Source organism: Anomaloglossus baeobatrachus, chromosome 9, assembly GCF_048569485.1.
Source record: "Anomaloglossus baeobatrachus isolate aAnoBae1 chromosome 9, aAnoBae1.hap1, whole genome shotgun sequence".
NCBI classification, from domain to species: Eukaryota; Metazoa; Chordata; class Amphibia; order Anura; family Aromobatidae; genus Anomaloglossus; species Anomaloglossus baeobatrachus.
Genome location: NC_134361.1, coordinates 34,113,162 through 34,138,850, shown reverse-complemented (window position 1 = coordinate 34,138,850; position 25,689 = coordinate 34,113,162). Strand labels below are relative to the sequence as shown.

The window sequence follows — 25,689 nt, the reverse complement described above, 5'->3', positions numbered from 1 at the left end:
GGGATAATACACACAGTGATGTCACAGTACAGGGATAATACACACAGTGATGTCACAGTACAGGGGTAATACACACAGTGATGTCACAGTACAGGGATAATACACATAGTGATGTCACAGTACAGGGGTAATACACACAGTGATGTCACAGTACAGGGATAATATACACAGTGATATCACAGTACAGGGGTAATACACACAGTGATGTCACAGTACAGGGATAATACACACAGTGATGTCACAGTACAGGGGTAATACACACAGTGATGTCACAGTACAGGGATAATACACACAGTGATGTCACAGTACAGGGATAATATACACAGTGATATCACAGTACAGGGGTAATACACACAGTGATGTCACAGTACAGGGATAATACACACAGTGATGTCACAGTACAGGGGTAATGCACACAGTGATGTCACAGTACAGGGATAATACACACAGTGATGTCACAGTACAGGGATAATACACACAGTGATGTCACAGTGCAGGGATAATACACACAGTGATGTCACAGTACAGGGGTAATACACACAGTGATGTCACAGTACAGGGATAATACACACAGTGATGTCACAGTACAGGATAATACACACAGTGATGTCACAGTACAGGGATAATACACACAGTGATGTCACAGTACAGGGATAATACACACAGCGATGTCACAGTACAGGGATAATACACACAGCGATGTCACAGTACAGGGATAATACACACAGTGATGTCACAGTACAGGGATAATACACACAGTGATGTCACAGTACAGGGATAATACACACAGTGATGTCACAGTACAGGGATAATGCGCACAGTGATGTCACAGGTACAATACAAGTTGATCACTCACACAGTAATATGTAAAATATAGAGAAAATAAATAATGATGGCACAGCATAGGGGTTAAAAAAAAAATTGTATTTTTGTATGTAACAATGTGACCATCACCTCTGCGGCCCCATTGTCGGCCCCCTGGTTGGAGACTTGTTTCTTCAGTCAATTGTCCAGCAGGTGACCCCCCCCAATTGAATGGACAGGAATTGTGACTGGGAGGGTCACCAGTCATATTCCCAGTATAACCATTGGCTGCACTGCTACTGGAGGGGTTGTTACAGAGGGGACGATTGGATATATAATAATAGGATACCAATCGTCACCCGAAGTCCGCCGGGCGGATGACATAGCCGCTACGAGACTGGTGGACGGGTATAGCAACTAAGGAGAAACTGAATGTGAATGAAGGGATGTAAATGGCACACCCCAACGTGTAGCGTGTCCCTGTTGGCGTCACAGGTACACGAGTATCGGTCACGTGTGTAGGGACTTGTCAGACCGAGAGGTAACCCAGTTAGTGTCACTGGGAAACCGATGACATAGACGCTGAACCGGTTATGGGCATAGGGAGCACAATATACTGATAGGATAGTCCGGTTAGCGTACACAGGTCTGCCACAGGCACTGCAGACGGTATACCAGTCACGTGTGTATGGGGCAAGTCTGACCGGATGGGCTACCCAGCTAGCGTTACTGGTTACCCAAGGACTGATGGGACAGAGACTGACCCGCACTGTGCCAAGACACAGGTGTACCGAGATATGAATACCTGGTACCGGCGCCTAGCCCTGATTAACTCTGTCCTATCGCACACACACACACACACACACACGCAGGAAAGATGGCGCTGGAACCCATGCCGTGGGCATTGTTATGGACCTTTTATGGGCGCCTCCCTGGCCCAGGCCACATGGCATGAGGTAACACCGCCGGTTGCAGCCATCCCGCGTCACCGCTGACGTCATGACGACTAATCAGCGGCCGCCACGTCACCAATGACGTCACTGACGGCCAATCAGCGGTTACCGTGTCACTGCTGACATCATGCGCGATAGTGGTACTCCCGCACTTAGTGCTTGGAATGGCTCTAGGAACCCGCACATGCGTGGTAGCGCTAAGTGAGCACTTAGACTCAGACCGGTGAATGACTCTAGCCACCTGATGCCTCTCAGCCAGACGCCTCGAACGACGGACAGGTGGCGCTGCGGAGTCAGTCGAACCCGATACAGAAGGTATAGACGGAACCGGATCGGTTTGCAGCTCAGGGGAACCCCGAACCGTAACAGGGGTCTCCTAAGTGTACCCCCCATAACAACTCATCTGCCTCAATCGGCTGGTTCATGAAGGCTGATGGGGCAGGTACAGGGAAATAACCGGTGATTCTGGGGATGGACGTAAGACAATGGAGACGTTACACGTTGGACCATCTCTGATAGGGAACACAGGGGACAAATGTTTTGGTGATCCTATATGGGGTATATGGCCGCCATTGTGTATATTGCTTCCTTGTCACTTCTGTATACACGTATAAGCACCTGCCATCTTGTTTTTATCCATATTGATCTGTGCTCCAGGCCTCGCTCTGACAAGCCCCTCAGGATATAATAATACGATGTTATTCTCTATTGTATTCTGTATTTTTCTCCTGTCTCCCCATAGGGATGCATTGCTTGTGTTCCCAGGCCTTTGTGTGACTGCCTCCATTGCTTACTGTGCCTGTTGTGTTTTCTCCAGCAGCTGCACCTTCCTCCTCCTCCTCCTCCTCCCCGTCTGCTCCCTCCCCAGCTCTCTCCTCCTCCCTCCTCTCCTCCCTCATTATCTGCACAGCTCCCAGCATCCCAGTGACGCAGGAATGAAAGGAAAAAGCATCACAGGACCAGCAGCATCGGGAGACTAATCCCCCCCAAATCCAGAGGATCCAGGAGTCAACATCAGGAGAACGGGACACCTGATCCAGCAGTGACCACCAGCTCCAGCATCAGGTGCATCAGGACCAAGGACAGCAGCTCCTGCCAGAGCTAGGCCCGGTGAGTCTGACAACAAACCTGCCACAGCAAGGACCGAGAGACTGACCACACACCTGCCAGAGCAAGGACTGAGACTGACCACACACCTGCCAGAGCAAGGACTGAGACTGACCACACACCTACCAGAGCGAGGACTAAGACTGACCACACACCTGCCAGAGCAAGGCCTGGTGAGACTGACCACACACCTGCCAGAGCGAGGACTAAGACTGACCACACACCTGCCAGAGCTAGGCCTGGTGAGACTGACCACACACCTACCAGAGCTAGGCCTGGTGAGACTGACCACACACCTACCAGAGCGAGGACTAAGACTGACCACACACCTGCCAGAGCAAGGCCTGGTGAGACTGACCACACACCTGCCAGAGCAAGGCCTGGTGAGACTGACCACACACCTGCCAGAGCAAGGCCTGGTGAGACTGACCACACACCTGCCAGAGCTAGGCCTGGTGAGTCTGACAACAAACCTGCCAGAGAAAGATCGAGAGACTGACCACACACCTGTCAGAGCAAGGACTGAGACTGACCACACACCTGCCAGAGCAAGGATGGAGAGACTGACCACACACCTGCCAGAGCAAGGACTGAGAGACTGACCACACACCTGCCAGAGCAAGGACTGAGAGACTGACCACACACCTGCCAGAGCAAGGACTGAGAGACTGACCACACACCTGCCAGAGCAAGGACCGAGAGACTGACCACACACCTGCCAGAGCAAGGACTGAAACTGACCACACACCTGCCAGAGGAAGGACTGAGGGACTGACCACACACCTGCCAGAGCTAGGCCTGGTGAGTCTGACAACAAACCTGCCAAAGCAAGGACTAAAGACTGACCACACACCTGCCAGAACGAGGACCGAGAGACTGACCACACACCTGCCAGAGCAAGGACCGAGAGACTGACCACACACCTGCCAGAGCAAGGACCGAGAGACTGACCACACACCTGCCAGAGCGAGGACCGAGAAACTGACCACACACCTGCCAGAGCGAGGACCGAGAGACTGACCACACACCTGCCAGAGCGAGGACTAAAAGCCCCGTCACACACAGAGATAAATCTTTGGCAGATCTGGTTGCAGTGAAATCATGGACATATTGTTCCATTTGTACACAGCCACAAACCTGGCACTGATTGTCCACAATTTCACTGCAACCACAGATCTGCTGCAGATTTATCTCTGTGTGTGACAGGGCCTTAAGGCTGACCACACACCTGCCAGAGCAAGGACTAAGACTGACCACACACCTGCCAGGGCAAGGACTTAGACTGACCACACACCTGCCAGAGCAAGGACTAAGACTGACCACACACCTGCCAGAGCAAGGCCTAAGACTGACCACAAACCTGCCAGGGCAAGGACTAAGACTGACCACACACCTGCCAGAGCAAGGACTAAGACTGACCACACACCTGCCAGGGCAAGGACTAAGACTGACCACACACCTGCCACGGCAAGGACTAAGACTGACCACACACCTGCCAGAGCAAAGACTAAGACTGACCACACACCTGCCAGAGCAAGGACAGAGAGACTGACCACACACCTGCAAGAGCAAGGACCGAGAGACTGACCAAACACCGGCCAGAGCGAGGACCAAGAGACTGACCACACACCGGCCAGAGCGAGGACCGAGAGACTGACCACACACCTGCCAGAGCGAGGACCGAGAGACTGACCACACACCTGCCAGAGCAAGGCCTAAGAGACTGACCACACACCTGCCAGAGCAAGGCCTAAGACTGACCACAAACCTGCCAGGGCAAGGACTTAGACTGACCACACACCTGGCAGGGCAAGGACTAAGACTGACCACACACCTGCCAGAGCAAGGACTAAGACTGACCACACACCTGCCACGGCAAGGACTAAGACTGACCACACACCTGCCAGGGCAAGGACTAAGACTGACCACACACCTGCCAGAGCAAGGCCTGGTGAGACTGACCACACACCTGCCAGAGCTAGGCCTGGTGAGTCTGACAACAAACCTGCCAGAGAAAGACCGAGAGACTGACCACACACCTGCCAGAGCAAGGACTGAGACTGACCACACACCTGCCAGAGCAAGGATGGAGAGACTGACCACACACCTGCCAGAGCAAGGACTGAGAGACTGACCACACACCTGCCAGAGCAAGGACTGAGAGACTGACCACACACCTGCCAGAGCAAGGACCGAGAGACTGACCACACACCTGCCAGAGCAAGGACTGAAACTGACCACACACCTGCCAGAGGAAGGACTGAGGGACTGACCACACACCTGCCAGAGCTAGGCCTGGTGAGTCTGACAACAAACCTGCCAAAGCAAGGACTAAAGACTGACCACACACCTGCCAGAACGAGGACCGAGAGACTGACCACACACCTGCCAGAGCAAGGACCGAGAGACTGACCACACACCTGCCAGAGCAAGGACCGAGAGACTGACCACACACCTGCCAGAGCGAGGACCGAGAGACTGACCACACACCTGCCAGAGCGAGGACCGAGAAACTGACCACACACCTGCCAGAGCGAGGACCGAGAGACTGACCACACACCTGCCAGAGCGAGGACTAAAAGCCCCGTCACACACAGAGATAAATCTTTGGCAGATCTGGTTGCAGTGAAATCATGGACATATTGTTCCATTTGTACACAGCCACAAACCTGGCACTGATTGTCCACAATTTCACTGCAACCACAGATCTGCTGCAGATTTATCTCTGTGTGTGACAGGGCCTTAAGGCTGACCACACACCTGCCAGAGCAAGGACTAAGACTGACCACACACCTGCCAGGGCAAGGACTTAGACTGACCACACACCTGCCAGAGCAAGGACTAAGACTGACCACACACCTGCCAGAGCAAGGCCTAAGACTGACCACAAACCTGCCAGGGCAAGGACTAAGACTGACCACACACCTGCCAGAGCAAGGACTAAGACTGACCACACACCTGCCAGGGCAAGGACTAAGACTGACCACACACCTGCCACGGCAAGGACTAAGACTGACCACACACCTGCCAGAGCAAAGACTAAGACTGACCACACACCTGCCAGAGCAAGGACAGAGAGACTGACCACACACCTGCAAGAGCAAGGACCGAGAAACTGACCAAACACCGGCCAGAGCGAGGACCAAGAGACTGACCACACACCGGCCAGAGCGAGGACCAAGAGACTGACCACACACCGGCCAGAGCGAGGACCGAGAGACTGACCACACACCTGCCAGAGCGAGGACCGAGAGACTGACCACACACCTGCCAGAGCAAGGCCTAAGACTGACCACAAACCTACCAGGGCAAGGACTTAGACTGACCACACACCTGCCAGGGCAAGGACTAAGACTGACCACACACCTGCCAGAGCAAGGACTAAGACTGACCACACACCTGCCACGGCAAGGACTAAGACTGACCACACACCTGCCAGGGCAAGGACTAAGACTGACCACACACCTGCCAGAGCAAAGACTAAGACTGACCACACACCGGCCAGAGCGAGGACCAAGAGACTGACCACACACCTGCCAGAGCGAGGACCGAGAGACTGACCACACACCGGCCAGAGCGAGGACCGAGAGACTAACCACACACCTGCCAGAGCGAGGACCGAGAGACTGACTACACACCTGCCAGAGCAAGGACTGAGGGACTGACCACACACCTGCCAGAGCGAGGACCGAGAGACTGACCACACACCTGCCAGAACGAGGACCGAGAGACTGACCACACACCTGCCAGAGCGAGGACCGAGAGACTGACCACACACCTGCCAGAACGAGGACCGAGAGACTGACCACACCCCTGCCAGAGCGAGGACCGAGAGACTGACCACACACCTGCCAGAGCAAGGACCGAGAGACTGACCACACACCTGCCAGAGCAAGGACTGATGGACTGACCACACACCTGCCAGAGCAAGGACCAAGACTGACCACACACCTGCCAGAGCAAGGACCGAGAGACTGACCACACACCTGCCAGAGCTAGGACCGAGAGACTGACCACACACCTGCCAGAGCTAGGACCGAGAGACTGACCACACACCTGCCAGAGCAAGGACCGAGAGACTGACCATACACCTGCCAGAGCAAGGACTGAGACTGACCACACACCTGCCAGAGCGAGGACCGAGAGACTGACCACACACCTGCCAGAGCGAGGACCGAGAGACTGACCACACACATGCCAGAGCAAGGACTAAGAGACTGACCACACACCTGCCAGAGCAAGGACCAAGACTGACCACACACCTGCCAGAGCGAGGACCGAGAGACTGACCACACACCTGCCAGAGCAAGGACCGAGACTGACCACACACCTGCCAGAGCAAGGACCAAGACTGACCACACACCGGCCAGAGCGAGGACTGAGAGACTGACCACACACCTGCCAGAGCAAGGACTGAGGGACTGACCACACACCTGCCAGAGCAAGGACTGAGGGACTGACCACACACCTGCCAGAGCAAGGACTGAGGGACTGACCACACACACCTGCCAGAGCAAGGACTGAGAAACTGACCACACACCTGCCAGAGCAAGGACTAAGACTGACCACACACCTGCCAGAGTAAGGACTGAGTTACTGACCACACACCTGCTAGAGCAAGGACCAAGACTGACCACACACCTGCCAGAGCAAGGACTAAGACTGATCACACACCTGCCAGAGTAAGGACTGAGTTACTGACCACACACCTGCCAGAGCAAGGACCAAGACTGACCACACACCGGCCAGAGCGAGGACTGAGAGACTGACCACACACCTGCCAGAGCAAGGACTGAGGGACTGACCACACACCTGCCAGAGCAAGGACCAAGACTGACCACACACCTGCCAGAGCAAGGACTGAGGGACTGACCACACACCTGCCAGAGCAAGGACCAAGACTGACCACACACCTGCCAGAGCAAGGACTGAGAGACTGACCACACACCGGCCAGAGCAAGGACCGAGAGACTGACTACACACCTGCCAGAGCAAGGGCCGAGAGACTGACCACACATTTGCCAGAGTAAGGACTGAGTTACTGACCACACACCTGCTAGAGCAAGGACCAAGACTGACCACACACCTGCCAGAGCAAGGACTGAGGGACTGACCACACACCTGCCAGAGCAAGGACCAAGACTGACCACACACCTGCCAGAGCAAGGACTGAGAGACTGACCACACACCGGCCAGAGCAAGGACCGAGAGACTGACTACACACCTGCCAGAGCAAGGGCCGAGAGACTGACCACACATTTGCCAGAGTAAGGACTGAGTTACTGACCACACACCTGCTAGAGCAAGGACCAAGACTGACCACACACCTGCCAGAGCAAGGACTAAGACTGACCACACACCTGCCAGAGTAAGGACTGAGTTACTGACCACACACCGGCCAGAGCGAGGACTGAGAGACTGACCACACACCTGCCAGAGCAAGGACTGAGGGACTGACCACACACCTGCCAGAGCAAGGACCAAGACTGACCACACACCTGCCAGAGCAAGGACTGAGAGACTGACCACACACCGGCCAGAGCAAGGACCGAGAGACTGACTACACACCTGCCAGAGCGAGGACCGAGAGACTGACCACACACCTGCCAGAGCGAGGACCGAGAGACTGACCACACACCTGCCAGAGAGATTGTAACTCTTGCACCTAATGTAGTTGTGCCCCTGGTTACACAGAATAAGATAGACAGGAGCACAAGATGAAGTACTTTATAGGCGGTAATACAGGGTGGTAGGTGATGACAGCTCTATGGGTCAGTGATACAGCACATGGTCAGTAATCAGCAGTAGTGACTTTGATTTATTGACTAGTACTTTCAAAATTACTTCCCATCCACTCCCTCCCCCAGCCATGTACAGGAAGCCATCACTCCTCTCCTCCGCCTCTTATTTCATTCCTTCTCTTATTGCCTTTGCTCGCTTTTTCTGTTTGTCTCCTCTTTTCCTACCCTCTCCCCCATGGTTGATGCGCAACTGACCTCTGCTCATCTTATATAACTACCGTTCCTCCTTATGCGTGGTACTTGTCTTTCTCCCCTTTTTCCTTGCTCTGGTTTTTTTGTTCAATGTAGGTCTCGGAGTGTCTCTTGTCTTTTCCCAAATCCTCTTTTCTCTTTTTATGTTTTCATCTTTTTAAACAAAAAACTTTCACGTAGTCTCACTTCCTCGCATTCTCGCTTCCACATATTCTTGCTTCCACATTTTCTCGCTTCCACATTTTCTCGCTTCCACATATTCTCGCTCCCACAAATTGTTGCTTCCACATATTCTCACTCCCACATATTCTCGCTTTTATGTATTCTTGCTTGCATATATTCTCGCTTCCACGTATTCTCACTTCCACGTATTCTCACATCCACATATTCTCGCCTCCATATAGTCTCGCTTCCACATATCTCACTCCCACATATTCTCGCTATTATGTATTCTCGCTCCCACATATTCTCGCTCCCACATATTCTCGCTCCCATATATTCTTGCTTCCACATATTCTCGCTTCCATATATTCTCGCTTCCACGTATTCTCGCTTTCACATATCCTCGCTTCCACATATTCTCGCTTCCACATATTCTCGCTTCCACGTATCCTCGCTTCCACATATTCTCGCTTCCACCTATTCTCGCTTCCACCTATTCTCGCTTCCACGTATCCTCGCTTCCACATATTCTCGCTTCCACCTATTCTCGCTTTCACCTATTCTCACTTTTATGTATTCTCGCTTCCACATATTCTCATTCCCACATAATCTCACTTTTATGTATTCTTGCTTGCACATATTCTCGCTTCCACATATTCTCGCTTCCACATATTCTCGTTTCCACATACTCTCGCTTCCACATATTCTCGCTCCCACATATACTCGCTTCCACCTATTCTCGCTTCCACCTATTCTTGCTTCCATATATTCTCGCTTCCACATATTCTTGCTTCCATATATTCTCGCTTCCACATATTCTTGCTTCCACATATTCTTGCTTCCATATATTCTCGCTTCCACATATTCTCGCTTCCACATATTCTCACTTTTATGCATTCTCGCTTGTACATATTCATCCTTCCACCTATTCTCGCTTCCACCTATTCTCGCTTCCATATATTCTCGCTTCCACCTATTCTCGCTTCCACATATTCTCGATTCCACATATTCTCGCTTCCATATATTCTCGCTTCCACATATCCTCGCTTCCACATATCGCTTCCACATATTCTCGCTTCCACATATTCTCGCTTTTATGTATTCTCGCTTTCACCTATTCTTGCTTCCACTTGTACTCGCTTCCACATATTCTTGCTTCCACATATACTCACTTCCACATATCCTTTCTTCCACATATTCTCGTTTCTACATATTCTCGCTTCCACATATTTTCTCTTCCACATATTCTCGCTTCCACATATTCTCGCTTTTATGTATTCTCGCTTTCACCTATTCTTGCTTCCACTTGTACTCGCTTCCACATATTCTTGCTTACACATATACTCACTTCCACATATCCTTTCTTCCACATATTCTCGTTTCTACATATTCTCGCTTCCACATATCCTTGTTTCCACATATTCTCACTTCCACATATTCTCACTTCCACATATACTCGCTTTCACATATACTCGCTTCCACATATACTCGCTTCCACATATACTCGCTTCTACATATACTCGCTTCTACATATACTCGCTTCCACCTATTCTCGCTTTCACATATTCTTGCTTCCATATATTCTCACTTTTATGTATTCTCACTTGTACATATTCTTCCTTCCACCTATTCTCGCTTCCACCTATTCTAGCGTTTATGTATTGTCGCTTCCACATATTCTCGCTTCCACATATTCTCGCTTTTATGTATTCTCGCTTCCACCTATTCTCACTTCCACATATTCTCGCTTCCACCTATTCTCGCTTCCACATATTCTCGCTTCCACATATTCTCGCTTCCACATATTCTCGCTTCCACATATTCTCGCTTGCACATATTCTCGCTTGCACATATTCTCGCTTCCACATATTCTCGCTTCCACATATTCTCGCTTACGCATATTCTCACTTTCCCAGTGCATTGTGTTGGCTTGTTGCTTAAATCTGACTCATGTTCGGTCCCTTTCGTATTTCGCAGCGTTGCGATGCTTCTCTCTTTGTGGCTGCTGAGCCCGCTCTGTCCTGGCCCTCCCTCCCCTATGAGCCCACTCTGTCCTGGCCCTCCCTCCCCTATGAGCCCACTCTGTCCTGGCCCTCCCTCCCCTATGAGCCCGCCCTGTCCCGGACCTCCCTCCCCTATGAGCCCGCTCTGTCCCGGCCCTCCCTCCCCTATGAGCCCGCGCTGTCCTGGCCCTCCCTCCCCTATGAGCCCGCTCTGCCCCGGCCCTCCCTCCCCTATGAGCCCGCTCTGTCCCGGCCCTCCCTCCCCTATGAGCCCGCTCTGTCCCGGCCCTCCCTCCCCTATGAGCCCGCGCTGTCCTGGCTCTCCCTCCCCTATGAGCCCGCTCTGCCCCGACCCTCCCTCCCCTATGAGCCCGCTCTTTCCCGGCCCTCCCTCCCCTATGAGCCCGCTCTGTCCTGGCCCTCCCTCCCCTATGAGCCCGCGCTGTCCCGGCCCTCCCTCCCCTATGAGCCCGCTCTGTCCCGGCCCTCCCTCCCCTATGAGCCCGCTCTGTCCCGGCCCTCCCTCCCCTGTGAGTCCGCTCTGCCCCAGCCCTCCCTCCCCTGTGAGCCCGCTCTGCCCCGGCCCTCCCTCCCCTATGAGCCCGCTCTGTCCTGGCTCTCCCTCCCCTATGAGCCCGCTCTGCCCCGGCCCTCCCTCCCCTATGAGCCCGCTCTGTCCCGGCCCTCCCTCCCCTATGAGCCCGCTCTGCCCCGACCCTCCCTCCCCTATGAGCCCGCTCTTTCCCGGCCCTCCCTCCCCTATGAGCCCGCTCTGTCCTGGCCCTCCCTCCCCTATGAGCCCGCGCTGTCCCGGCCCTCCCTCCCCTATGAGCCCGCTCTGTCCCGGCCCTCCCTCCCCTATGAGCCCGCTCTGTCCCGGCCCTCCCCTGTGAGCCCGCTCTGTCCCGGCCCTCCCTCCCCTGTGAGTCCGCTCTGCCCCAGCCCTCCCTCCCCTGTGAGCCCGCTCTGCCCCAGCCCTCCCTCCCCTATAAGCCCGCTCTGCCCCGGCCCTCCCTCCCCTATGAGCCCGCGCTGTCCCAGCCCTCCCTCCCCTATGAGCCCGCGCTGTCCCGGCCCTCCCTCCCCTATGAGCCCGCTCTGCCCCGGCCCTCCCTCCCCTATGAACCCGCGCTGTCCCGGCCCTCCCTCCCCTATGAGCCCGCTCTGCCCCGGCCCTCCCTCCCCTATGAGCCCGCTCTGTCCCGGCCCTCCCTCCCCTGTGAGCCCTGGCTCGTTGCCTGCGGACATTGTCAGACACGGCCTTCCCATGGAATCATCTTTTGTCCTGAGCACAGGCCGCGCTGGTCCCTGGCTCGGAGCCCGGCTCTGTCCCACCTCTCTGTGACTATAGACGGCCGCATTGTGAGTGATACAATCAGCAGCTTGTGGTCACATTACCGCTGCAGAATCCAGACCTTTATTAAAGGGCCCATCGGAATTGTATGATTATATTGTTATTACGGTGCTGGCCTGTAATATCCGGTGCCCGGAGCGTGTAGTCCTGATAATCCCGGTAGTCCCGGATCATTGGGATTAACTGGCCTGGATGCAGTCCTGCAATTGACTGCTATGATAATGGTCTATACTGGGATTCTTCATTTTTAAAGGATATGGACAACTTTGGCGTTTTTTTTTCCTTACATACAGTATTTGGGGCTAAAAAGCATTTTTGTAATTGGGTTTCATTAAACATTTTGCACCATTTGGCTTTTACCGGCTCATTGTTTCTCTGCAGAATGAGTTAACTGAGGATCCATTAGTGAGCTTATCCTGACGGACTTTGTGACACTCTTATGTGTCTTATTTTTATCTCCTTTTAGCTAACTTATGACCACATCAAAGTTGAGCTCACATTTGATGTGGTCTATGGTAATAAATCGGCACAGAAAAGTTTTGTTTTTGTCTGTAGTTTTCTGGCTGCACAAAGAGCTAACTGAGGATCTGATAGTGAGCTCATTCTGATGAGGAGCTTATCACACTTTTATCTTTGTTTTTCTGAACTGAGTTATGAGCACATGAAAGTTTATCTCATCTTTGATGTGGTCTGAGGTCACAAATCAGTACAAAGGAGATTAGAAAAAGACAGATACTGGCTTATAAAAAATAAAAGCTCACTGACCAATTCTCAGTTGACTCATTCAGCAGCCCTAAATGTAGTTATATTCTTTAGTATAATGAAATTGCAAAAAAAGCGAGATGGTAATATCTGACAGCACAGACAACCAATGTAATGATGGACCCAAATACAACCCCCCCCCCCCCCCAAAAAAAAAAAACAACCCAGAAGGATCACTATCAGGCATGTTGATCCTTAATGAAATTCCTAGTTAAGGGTACGTAAATGGGTGCAATAAGGGCTGCAATGAAGGGAACCCGGAGAACAGCACTTTCAGTGCCATAGGAATTAAAAAGCATGTACAGTCTCAGGGAGGGCAGAGATTTCTTCTGTGAGATTGACCCTCCCAGTAATATAGGCTGGGTGTGAGCTGTGTGTATCCAGAGTGCTGCTGTGTTCACTTCTAATATATGATCAGAACTCTAATACTTTTCTGGTTTCCTCTCTATGTGGTTTCCACCTTTTACAGAGATTTCTTCTGTGAGATTAACCCTCCCGGTAATATAGGCTGAATGTGAGCTGTGTGTATTCAGGGTACTGCAGTGTTCACTTCTAATATACCAGCAGAACTCCAATACTTTTCTGGTTTCCTCTCTATGTGGTTTCCACCTTTTACAGAGATTTCTTCTGTGAGATTAACCCTCCCGGTAATATAGGCTGGATGTGAGCTGCATGTATTCAGGGTACTGCAGTGTTCACTTCTAATATACCAGCAGAACTCCAATACTTTTCTGGTTTCCTCTCTATGTGGTTTCCACCTTTTACAGAGATTTCTTCTGTGAGATTGACCCTCCCGGTAATATAGGCTGGATGTGAGCTGCGTGTATTCAGGGTGCTGCAGTGGTCACTTCTAATATACCAGCAGAACTCCAATACTTTTCTGGTTTCCTCTCTATGTGGTTTCCACCTTTTACAGAGATTTCTTCTGTGAGATTAACCCTCCCGGTAATATAGGCTGGATGTGAGCTGCATGTATTCAGGGTTCTGCTGTGTTCACTTCTAATATATCAGCAGAACTCTAATACTTGTCTGGTTTCCTCTCTATGTGGTTTCCAGAAAAGTATTAGAGTCATGCTGATATTTAGAAGTAAACACAGCAGCAACCTGAATACACGCAGCTCACATCCAGCCTGTATTACCGGAAGGGTCAATCCCACGGAAGAAAAATCTGAAACTGGTATCATTCTGCAAACTGTATGTCAGGGGGTCTGAAAATGAATGATGATTTAAAAGGTAACCACTAACAAATGTGAAAATAAGGTGTCCTCAGCCTTTAAAGGGAATCTGTCACCAGGTTTTTGCTACCTCATCTAAGAGCAGCATAATGTAGGGGCAGTGATCCTGATTCCAGCGATGTGTAGGTAGGATCAATTCATTAATTTCTTAATATCGTTCAGCTGTAATCACAAACATTTGTAGACAGTTTTACCACAATGATAACTAAAAGCACCTGCTACAGCACCCCATAACAGTGACATCCACAGCACCACATAACAGTGACATCCACAGCACCCCATAACAGTGACATCCACAGCACCCCATAACAGTGACATCCACAGCACCCCATAGCAGTGACATCCACAGCACCCCATAACAGTGACATCCACAGCATCCCATAACAGTGACATCCACAGCATCCCATAACAGTGACATCCACAGCATCTCATAACAGTGACATCCACCGCATCCCATAACAGTGACATCCACAGCACCTCATAACAGTGACATCCACAGCACCCCATAGCAGTGACATGCACAGCATCCCATCGCAGTGACATCCACAGCATCCCATAACAGTGACATCCATAGCATCCCATAACAGTGACATCCACAGCATCCCATAACGGTGACATCCACATGATCTCATAACAGTGACATCCACCGCATCCCATAACAGTGACATCCACAGCATCCCATAACAGTGACATCCCCAGCACCTCATAACAGTGACATCCACTGCACCCCATAACAGTGACATCCACAGCACCCCATAACAGTGACACTCACAGCATCTCATAACAGTGACATCCACAGCATCTCATAACAGTGACATCCACAGCATCTCATAACAGTGACACCCACAGCACCCCATAACAGTGAGACCTACAGCATCTCAAAACAGTGACATCCACAGCATCCCATAACAGTGACATCCACAGCATCCCATAGCAGTGACATCCACAGCATCCCATAACAGTGACATCCCCAGCACCTCATAACAGTGACATCCACAGCATCCAATGACAGTGACATCCACAACATCCCAAAGCAGTGACACCCACAGCATCCCATAACAGTGACATCTACAGCACCCCATAACAGTGACATCCAGAGCATCCCATAACAGTGACACCCACAGCATCCCGTAAGTGACATCCGCAGAACCCCATAACAGTGAAATCCACAGCATCTCATAACAGTGACATCCACAGCGTCTCATAACAGTGACATCCACAGCACCCCATAACAGTGACATCCACAGCATCCCATAACAGTGACATCCACAGCATCCCATAACAGTGACATCCACAGCATCTCATAACAGTGACACCTACAGCATCTCATAACAGTGACATCCCCCATCCCCAGCGACCCATAATAGTGACATCCCCAGCACCCCATGGCAGTGACATCCATAGCACCCCATGGCAGTGACATCCATAGCACCCCATAACAGTGACATCCACAGCATCCCATAACAGTGACACCCACAGCATCCCGTAAGTGACATCCGCAGAACCCCATAACAGTGAAATCCACAGCATCTCATAACAGTGACATCCACAGCATCTCATAACAGTGACATCCACAGCACCCCATAACAGTGACATCCACAGCATCTCATAACAGTGACACCTACAGCATCTCATAACAGTGACATCCCCCATCCCCAGCGACCCATAATAGTGACATCCCCAGCACCCCATGGCAGTGACATCCATAGCACCCCATGGCAGTGACATCCATAGCACCCCATAACAGTGACATCCACAGCATCCCATAACAGTGACACCCACAGCATCCCGTAAGTGACATCCGCAGAACCCCATAACAGTGAAATCCACAGCATCTCATAACAGTGACATCCACAGCATCTCATAACAGTGACATCCACAGCACCCCATAACAGTGACATCCACGGCATCCAAAGCAGTGACACCCACAGCATCCCATAACAGTGACATCTACAGCACCCCATAACAGTGACATCCAGAGCATCCCATAACAGTGACACCCACAGCATCCCGTATGTGACTTCCGCAGAACCCCATAACAGTGAAATCCACAACATCTCATAACAGTGACATCCACAGCATCTCATAACAGTGACATCCACAGCACCCCATAACAGTGACATCCACAGCATCCCATAACAGTGACATCCACAGCATCCCATAACAGTGACATCCACAGCATCTCATAACAGTGACACCTACAGCATCTCATAACAGTGACATCCCCCATCCCCAGCGACCCATAATAGTGACATCCCCAGCACCCCATGGCAGTGACATCCATAGCACCCCATGGCAGTGACATCCATAGCACCCCATAACAGTGACATCCACAGCATCCCATAACAGTGACACCCACAGCATCCCGTAAGTGACATCCGCAGAACCCCATAACAGTGAAATCCACAGCATCTCATAACAGTGACATCCACAGCATCTCATAACAGTGACATCCACAGCACCCCATAACAGTGACATCCACGGCATCCAAAGCAGTGACACCCACAGCATCCCATAACAGTGACATCTACAGCACCCCATAACAGTGACATCCAGAGCATCCCATAACAGTGACACCCACAGCATCCCGTAAGTGACATCCGCAGAACCCCATAACAGTGAAATCCACAACATCTCATAACAGTGACATCCACAGCATCTCATAACAGTGACATCCACAGCACCCCATAACAGTGACATCCACAGCATCCCATAACAGTGACATCCACAGCATCCCATAACAGTGACATCCACAGTATCTCATAACAGTGACACCTACAGCATCTCATAACAGTGACATCCCCCATCCCCAGCGACCCATAATAGTGACATCCCCAGCACCCCATGGCAGTGACATCCATAGCACCCCATGGCAGTGACATCCATAGCACCCCATAACAGTGACATCCACAGCATCCCATAACAGTGACACCCACAGCATCCCGTAAGTGACATCCGCAGAACCCCATAACAGTGAAATCCACAGCATCTCATAACAGTGACATCCACAGCATCTCATAACAGTGACATCCACAGCACCCCATAACAGTGACATCCACGGCATCCAATGACAGTGACATCCACAACATCCCAAAGCAGTGACACCCACAGCATCCCATAACAGTGACATCTACAGCACCCCATAACAGTGACATCCAGAACATCCCATAACAGTGACACCCACAGCATCCCGTAAGTGACATCCGCAGAACCCCATAACAGTGAAATCCACAGCATCTCATAACAGTGACATCCACAGCATCTCATAACAGTGACATCCACAGCACCCCATAACAGTGACATCCACAGCATCCCATAACAGTGACATCCACAGCATCCCATAACAGTGACATCCACAGCATCTCATAACAGTGACACCTACAGCATCTCATAACAGTGACACCTACAGCATCTCATAACAGTGACATCCCCCATCCCCAGCGACCCATAATAGTGACATCCCCAGCACCCCATAGCAGTGACATCCATAGCAGCCCATGGCAGTGACATCCATAGCACCCCATAACAGTGACATCCACAGCATCCCATAACAGTGACAGCTGCAGGACCTCCATAACCAGTGACAGATTATTAATCTCAATCCTATTGGTTCCCCAGAATTATGACCAGGGAGGACCCCCTAGATTGTGCGGCGGAGGAGACCCCGCGCCCCATCGATTTCCAGAGTCCTATTCTGGAGAAGCGGAAGAGACCCGTGGTTCACTCCTCGGCCCCGGCTCCTCTTCCTAAGGATTATGGTAACTACTGACACATTCCCATTCTCTACACTGGTGTTACTGGTTCTATACTGGTTTTATATTGGTGTCAGTGCATTATTAGTGGGGTTCACTCTGATTTCTCTTTCCTGCCCTCTTTTTCTCCATCAGCGTTCACGTTCTTTGACCCCAATGACCCTGCGTGCCAGGAGATCTTGTTTGACCAGCAGACCAGTATTCCCGAGCTGTTTGCCATCATCCGGCAGTGGGTGCCGCAGGTCCAGCACAAGATAGACGTCATCGGCAGCGAGGTAAGGGGTGTGCGGGGGACAGAGGGGTTATGGAGGATGTGGGGTCAGGTCGGACATCGCAGAGCAGAGATCCTCCTCACCGCCTTACACCCTGCGTGCCCGGGATATTGTCACACGTGCCATGGGTTTGCACCAGTGCCACACAGCAGGGGATGATGCGGGTCCGCCGCTCCCGACCTCCCGCTCTCCTCTGACAGGACACGGATCGGGGGATGTCACTTTATTCGCTCAGACTTTTCTCTGCAGATAAACCCCTGTTAGGTTATGTTAGAGTCTGGCGGGGATCACTCCACTCTCCCTATAGGGGTCACATGAACCCCCGCGGTTATTATAAATTTATTTTATTATGCTTTGCTTATATAGCGCCATCATACTCCAAAGCGCTTTACAGATATGATCATCACTGTCCCCATTTATTCCCTATCATTATATTCTTGGACTGTGGGAAAAAAACAGAGAACACGGAGTCAACCCACAGAAAGACAGGGAGAACATACACACTCCTTACAGATTTATACCCAGGACCCCAGCGCGGCACAGCAATAGTGCTAATTGCTGAGTTACCATACAGTGATAACCACTAAGCCACCGTACAGTACTAACCACTGAGCCACCATACAGTGCTAGCCACTGAGTCACCATACAGGACTAACCACAGACCCAGTGTACAGTGCTAACAACAGAGCCACCATACAGTGCTAACCACAGAGCCACCATACAGTGCTAACCACTGATCCAGCATACAGTGCTAATCACAGAGCCATACAGTGCTAACCACTGATTCACCATACAGCGCTAACCACAGAACCAGCGTACAGTGCTAACCACTGATCCAGCATACAGTGCTAACCACAGAGCCACCATACAGTGCTAACCACTGAGTCACCATACAGCGCTAACCAGAGTCACCATACAGCGCTAACCACTGAGCCAGCGTACAGTGCTAACCACTGAGCCACCATATAGTGGTAATTATTGAGCCACTCTACAGTGATAACTACTAAGCCACCATGCAGTGCTAACCACTGAGCTGCTGTACAGTGATAGCACTGCACGGGGGGGTCAGTGGTTAACTACTGAGCCACCGTACAGAACTAACCACTGAGCCATCGTACAGTGCTAACCACTGATCCATTGTACAGTGCTAACCACTGAGCCACCATACAACACTAACCCCTGAGCCACCGTATAACACTAACTACTGAGCCACCGTACAGCACTAACCACTGAGCCACTGTACAGCACTAACCACTGAGCCACTGTACAGTGCTAACCACTGAGCCACCGTACAGTGCTAACCACTGAGCCACTCTGGCTATAATGTTACTTTGCTTATACCTCATTATGGAGACTTCACCGTTTTTCTTTCCTTACAGATCTTGAAGAGAGGCTGCCATGTGAATGACAGGGACGGACTAACAGACATGACGCTATTACACTACGCCTGTAAGGCCGGAGCCCATGGAGTAGGTGAGTGCAGGTCATCAGGGATGTAACGGATTTTATATTGTAATGTGAGAGTAATGCCGCCAGTATGCAGCACACGGGACACTGTGCCACATCCACCAGAGGCATTGCTGTAGGGGTGCGGAGGGGGCACCGGGGCTCAGGGTATGATGACGCCTTCCGAGGTGCCGGGCTTTTGATAGGATTGGGATATTTCTAACCCTTCTGGTTCTCCAAGAGATCTCTCCTTTTTCCCCTTGGCACGTTTGACCATTGTGCCCCGGCATTATGGAGGTCAGACGTCAGATGGAGGGGTTCAGGCACCAAAGGTAAACATTTCATAGGAGAATAGTGACTTTTGCCATTTAGATAATTGCTGTATATTTCTATTAATGTCTCAAAACTGTTTACTCACCTGTCCCTGTTGCTGCTGTTTCCGGAGCTGCTGTCTCTAGGGCTGCTGCTTCCGGGTCCTCGGTACAGTGAATATTCATGAACATAATGAGCAGGCCTGGAAGCCATTAATACTGCAAATCCAGAACGGTGACATCCATAGGAGGATATGGGAAAACTGTGCCCCTATGGATGACACTATGGTTATAGTCATGGTGGAGCGACAGAATCTCTCACACAGGGTGTGTTCATTAACATAGGGGACCCTGCGGCTGCCGTACGACTGACCAATCAGCTTCTCCAGCTGGGGGCGGACGTGACCCTGCGCAGCCGCTGGACCAACATGAACGCCCTGCACTACGCCGCCTATTTCGACGTCCCAGAACTGTTACGCATCTTACTGAAAGCATCCAAGCCCAAAGGTGAGAGTCCAAAAATGTAAAAAAAAAAAAAAAAAGACATTGAGGAACGATCACTGCTGACATCGGGCCCTTCTCTTTCCCGTCAGTGCTTAATTCCACCTGCAGCGACTTCAACCATGGGACGGCTCTGCACATCGCCGCCTCTAATCTGTGCCTGGGGGCGGTCAAGTGTCTCCTGGAACATGGCGCCAACCCCTCGGTCAGGGTAAGTAATGCCTCACCTCCTTAAGATCACCTTCTCTTACGGTCATCAGTCTGGAGGGACTGCATCGTGATGAGAGTTTGATTTTTTTCCTTCCAATTCACAGAACAGTAAAGGCCAGGTCCCGGCTGACGTGGTCCCTGACCCTATGGATATGGGACTAGACAAGGCCGAGTCAGCCATGATTGCAAAGGAGCTGAAGCAGCTGCTTCTGGATGCGGTGCCCCTGACCTGCAACCTGCCCAAAGTCACCCTGCCCAATTATGACAACATCCCCGGAAACCTGATGCTGGCATCCATCGGGCTGAGGCTTGGTGACCGGGTACTGCTGGACCTAGAAAAGGTACAAGATTGTCCAAATCGTATATTTAAGACCTCTTTGACACGTTTGCATGGCCATGTTGAAGGTGCGTATGGCCATCCGTGTGCTGTGATTTTGGCACACGTACAGTATGTTTTCTATGATAGCATACAGAGTGCAGGAACTTTTTACTCACCTGTCCTCGACGCTGCTGTCTCCAGCGCTGCTGCTTCCGGGTCCTCGGTACCGTGAATATTCATGAGCGGTACGAGCGGACCCGGAAGCAAGTGACAGCAGCGCCAAAGACAGCAGGGCTAGAGACAGGTGAGTATAGAAAATCACTTAATTTCACAGACATGCTTTTTCACCAGTACATGCCACTCAGCTGTTCCCAAAACTGTTGTCTCCGGCGCTGCTGCTTCCGGGTCCTCAGTACAGTGAATATTCATGAACATAATGAGCGGGCCTGGAAGCAAGTGACAGCGGCGTTGAAGACAGCAGGGCTGGAGACAGGTTAGTATAGAAAATCACTTAATTTCACAGACATGTGTTTTCGTTGGTACATGTCACTCACCTGTCCCTGGCAATGCTCTGTCCGAAGCTGCTGCTTCCGGCTCAGGGTATGATGGTAGGAAAGCCTTCAGAGGTGTCGGGCTTTTTATATGATTGGGATATTTTCAACCCTTCTGGTTCTCCAAGAGATCCCTCCTTTTTCCCCTTGGCACGTCTGACCATTGTGCCCCGGCATTATGGAGGTCAGATGGAGGGGTTCGGGCACCAAAGATAAACATTTCATTGGAGAATAGTGACTTTTGCCATTTAGGTAATTGCTGTATATTTCTATTAACGTCTCAAAAGTGTTTACTCACCTGTCCCTGTTGCTGTTGTTTCCGGAGCTGCTGTCTCTAGCACTGCTGCTTCCGGGTCCTCAGTACAGTGAATATTCATGAACATAATGAGCGGACCCGGAAGCAAGTGACAGCAGCGCCAAAGACAGGTGGGCTGGAGACAGGTGAGTATAGAAAATAATGTTATTTCAGAGACACGTGTTTTCTCCGGTACGTGTCACATGGATCACATCATTGTGCAGATCGTGTGACATCAGTGCTGCTGGAGAAAAACAGACATGTCGCCACGTGGAGCACACGGACACGCGTCCGTGAGAAAACATGGATGTGTGCGCAGACCCATTGATGTTAATTGGTCTGCTTATGTCCATGTCTCCAGTACGTATGAAAACGAATGTCATAAATACTAGAATCACGGACGTGTGAAGGGGGCCTAAAACAGTGATGAGCGGGGTCAGATTTTCACCCTGAGATAAGTGGCACTGCAGTTTTCCGACAGACGCTTATCTCCCTCTTCATAATCTTTCCTACTCACAAACAATGGAAATCCCATAAACCATGATCAACAAGCCATGGCAAATGCACACTGAAGTTAATTATAGGGGTAGTCCAATTCAAGGGGGTATCCCCCCCCCCCAAAAAAAAAAAGTTATGTCCTATCTATAAGGTTGAGGAAAACTTAATAATCACAGAGGGTCTGACTAACACCCCTGAAACCAGAGCTTTGGACTCCCAGAACCAGGTACTGCAGAACCCATCTTTAGTGGAGAGGCGTTGCGCATGCTCAGCTGCAACATTTTGTCCATGAAATAATGGTGCGGCATATTCGGCTTTCTTCAGCAATCCATAGACAAAGGATGGAGCGGATGTTGGGCATGATCAACTCTGCTCCGTTCCAAAAAGTGGCCCATATCTGTGGCCCAGGAGTGGTTAAATGGAGTGATAAGTTGCGCATCCAAATCTATGGTGCTAAAAACCCGAAGATAGCTGAGCGCGGCACAGTGCAAGGCTCGGCTACCTGTGCCAAATAAAATATGATGATGTTATAAAGCAAGCTTTCGAGACATCTCAGGTCTCTTCCTCAGGCATGGTATGACAACATATCTGAAGAAACACAAATATATACACAAAACAGGGCAGAGGAATACATAGTAAAAGGACATTTAAATAAACAAACACTAAGCTTAGAAAGTGAATCCTTAATTAGCTTTGATTAGTGGTGTGAGAGTTTTATTGTCCCAATATTCATGTAGGATCAGAGGTCTGTGCCCCCAGTCTCTGGAGCAGACTCCTCAGATTTTGTAATGAGTCATAAATGCACCTGACAGGTAGAGTCCTGTGTTCACAGAGTTAAACATTGTGATGAATTTGTATTCCCAGACCCTGCGATGGCTCTGTGATCTGAAGTTGCCTTTTAATATGACAACTTTCATGTGGTTTAGTTACTCGACCTGTCAGGGGGATTTATGACCCATTACAAAATCTGTGGAGTCTGCTCCAGAAACTGGGGGCACAGACCTCTGATCCTACATGGATATCGGGACAATAAAACTCTCACACCACTAATCAAAGCTAATTAAGGATTCACTTTCTAAGCTTAGTGTTTGTGTGTTTTTTCAACTGGCTAACACGGTACCAAAACCTTTTTCTAACTGCTGCTCCATTTAACACCTCTTGGCATGTAAATTCTTTGTTCTGGGGGGACCCAGCAGAGGTGACCACCATGCTCTAATGAAGACTGATGGCATGTCCTAACATGAAAGTGCGAACAGGTACATACTGAACATAAGATACATAATAATAAATAGAGACAGTTGGACTCTGATTTTTAACAATGAATATCCGAATATGAGCATGCATTACTGCTAAGAAAATACATATAAAAGTTGAGATACTTAGCATGTAAAAAAGGTCGGTTTTATGTGAGCCCAACAGCCAACGGCAAAGCGTATCTCTTATGTTGGGTCCCGGTCTACGCTAATGTGCCTCTTTGGGTTAAAAAACCCCCTCCAATTTATGGGTGGATAGGAACCTGCTAGTAAAGAATTACAATTGCTACTCTAACAGTTATCCAAGATAATACCCCGACTACCCCTTTAAAAGATGACCACACCACGCTCGTAACTCTTATCAATCAGCATCTAATGGAGATACAGAAAAAGCCAATTCCCATCCTCTAACGAGTGGCCCTCATGTCAGGGACCAGGGAGCCCCTGTGTGGACTTCAGCTCTGCTTGTCCTAACATTTTCTGCTTTTTTTTACAGGCCGGCACACTGCGTTTCTGTGGCACAACCGAATTTGCCAGTGGTCAGTGGGTTGGAGTGGAGCTGGACGAGCCAGACGGAAAGAATGACGGCAGTGTGGGGGGCATCCGCTACTTTATCTGTCCCCCCAAACATGGTTAGTACTAATCCTCATAGGTGTTTGCAGAGGGGACATTACTTCACATTTTCATAACGTTACCCTCAGTATTAATTGCTGGATTTAATTATTTCCACAAACTATCTGTGATATCAATACATTGAGTTATGTGAATTTTTGCACAAACGTTTGCGAGTGTCATGGCGGCGTCGGCCTCTGTTCAGATTGCAGATTCTGAGACTCCGCCTGATGGTTTCTCTGGTGTCTGGGATCAACACAGGCAGACTCGGGCGTCGACCGGCTGTGTGCTGATTCATAGGCAGGCTAGGAAGAGTTAATCTCTGATGGTCTGCTTAGTCTTTTAATCACATGTTGTGGGGAGGCCTATCACATCTACTCCCCTCCTATTTATGCTGGTTGAATCCTTCCACCCATGCCAGCTATAGTTTGTCCTTGGTGAATCTGTGAGGTGTAGTGTCCTAGACTGTCTGGTGAAAGTTGTGCTGATTGCTTCGAGTGGTTGTGGAGTTTACCCCTGTTGTTTTGTAGCTCTTGTTTTTCCTTCTTAATCTCTTATTGTCTTATCCTTTGTGTGTGCGTGCTGTGTGACAGTTTTGGTTTTCCCCTGTCTGTCTTTACCTGTGAGTTGCTACACACTTCTGTCCTGTCTATCCCTAGGGGGAGGGGGAATCAGATCAGGACTGGTCAGGAACAGGGCCAAGAAGGAGATTCAGACCTCTCCACCATCAAGAGTATCCCTGAGGTTAGGGATAGCATAGGTCCTCCCTAGTTTGATAAACAGCTTAGGAGCCCTGGTTCTCTGCTATCCCGACATTTTCATAATAACACACATCATATATTAATTCCTTCTTGTCTATTGTATCCCCACACAATTGTCCTATTCTCTCTTTGCTTCCTAGGACTTTTTGCTTCCGTGTCCAAAATCAGTAAAGCCCCGGATCAGGCGCCGTCCTCTGTCACCTCCACACCTAAGACCCCACGAATGGACTTCTCCAGAGTCACCGGCAAAGGGAAAAAAGAGAAAAAAGGTGTGAATGCATTGGAAGTGATCAGCAGGTTGGCGGCTCTGGCCACACAAAGGTCTGCTACTACTGTAATACCGTGTATGTTATCTCCCTCCAGTGATGCAAAAAAAGTCAATCAGTGTGGGCAGCTTAGACAAAGAGGGGCTCAACATTGACCTGGGGGACCAGGTGCTCGTGGCTGGACAGAAGCAGGGAGTGGTACGCTTCTATGGCAAGACAGACTTTGCGCCAGGTAAGGTCTATTATATATCATAGTCAGTAAAAAGTGG

General features: G+C 50.4%; 1 protein-coding gene across 2 annotated transcripts in view; it reads left to right on the top strand.

The window, feature by feature from the left end:
• Window positions 1-2,634: 2,634 nt before the first annotated feature.
• Window positions 2,635-25,689, top strand: part of CLIP3 (CAP-Gly domain containing linker protein 3) — a 36,907-nt gene continuing 13,852 nt past the window's right edge. Inside the window, exons 1-10 of one of the 2 annotated variants that reach the window (XM_075323518.1) lie at window positions 2,635-2,867; window positions 17,992-18,131; window positions 18,261-18,400; window positions 19,777-19,870; window positions 20,500-20,661; window positions 20,748-20,866; window positions 20,970-21,206; window positions 24,278-24,413; window positions 25,295-25,423; window positions 25,518-25,652. In XM_075323518.1, the coding sequence (XP_075179633.1) occupies window positions 17,996-18,131; window positions 18,261-18,400; window positions 19,777-19,870; window positions 20,500-20,661; window positions 20,748-20,866; window positions 20,970-21,206; window positions 24,278-24,413; window positions 25,295-25,423; window positions 25,518-25,652 (1,288 nt within the window). In that variant the 5' untranslated portion in view covers window positions 2,635-2,867; window positions 17,992-17,995. Of the gene's footprint in view, window positions 2,868-5,136; window positions 5,163-17,991; window positions 18,132-18,260; window positions 18,401-19,776; window positions 19,871-20,499; window positions 20,662-20,747; window positions 20,867-20,969; window positions 21,207-24,277; window positions 24,414-25,294; window positions 25,424-25,517; window positions 25,653-25,689 lie in introns of those variants that run through there. The other variant, XM_075323519.1, reaches the window with a different exon arrangement.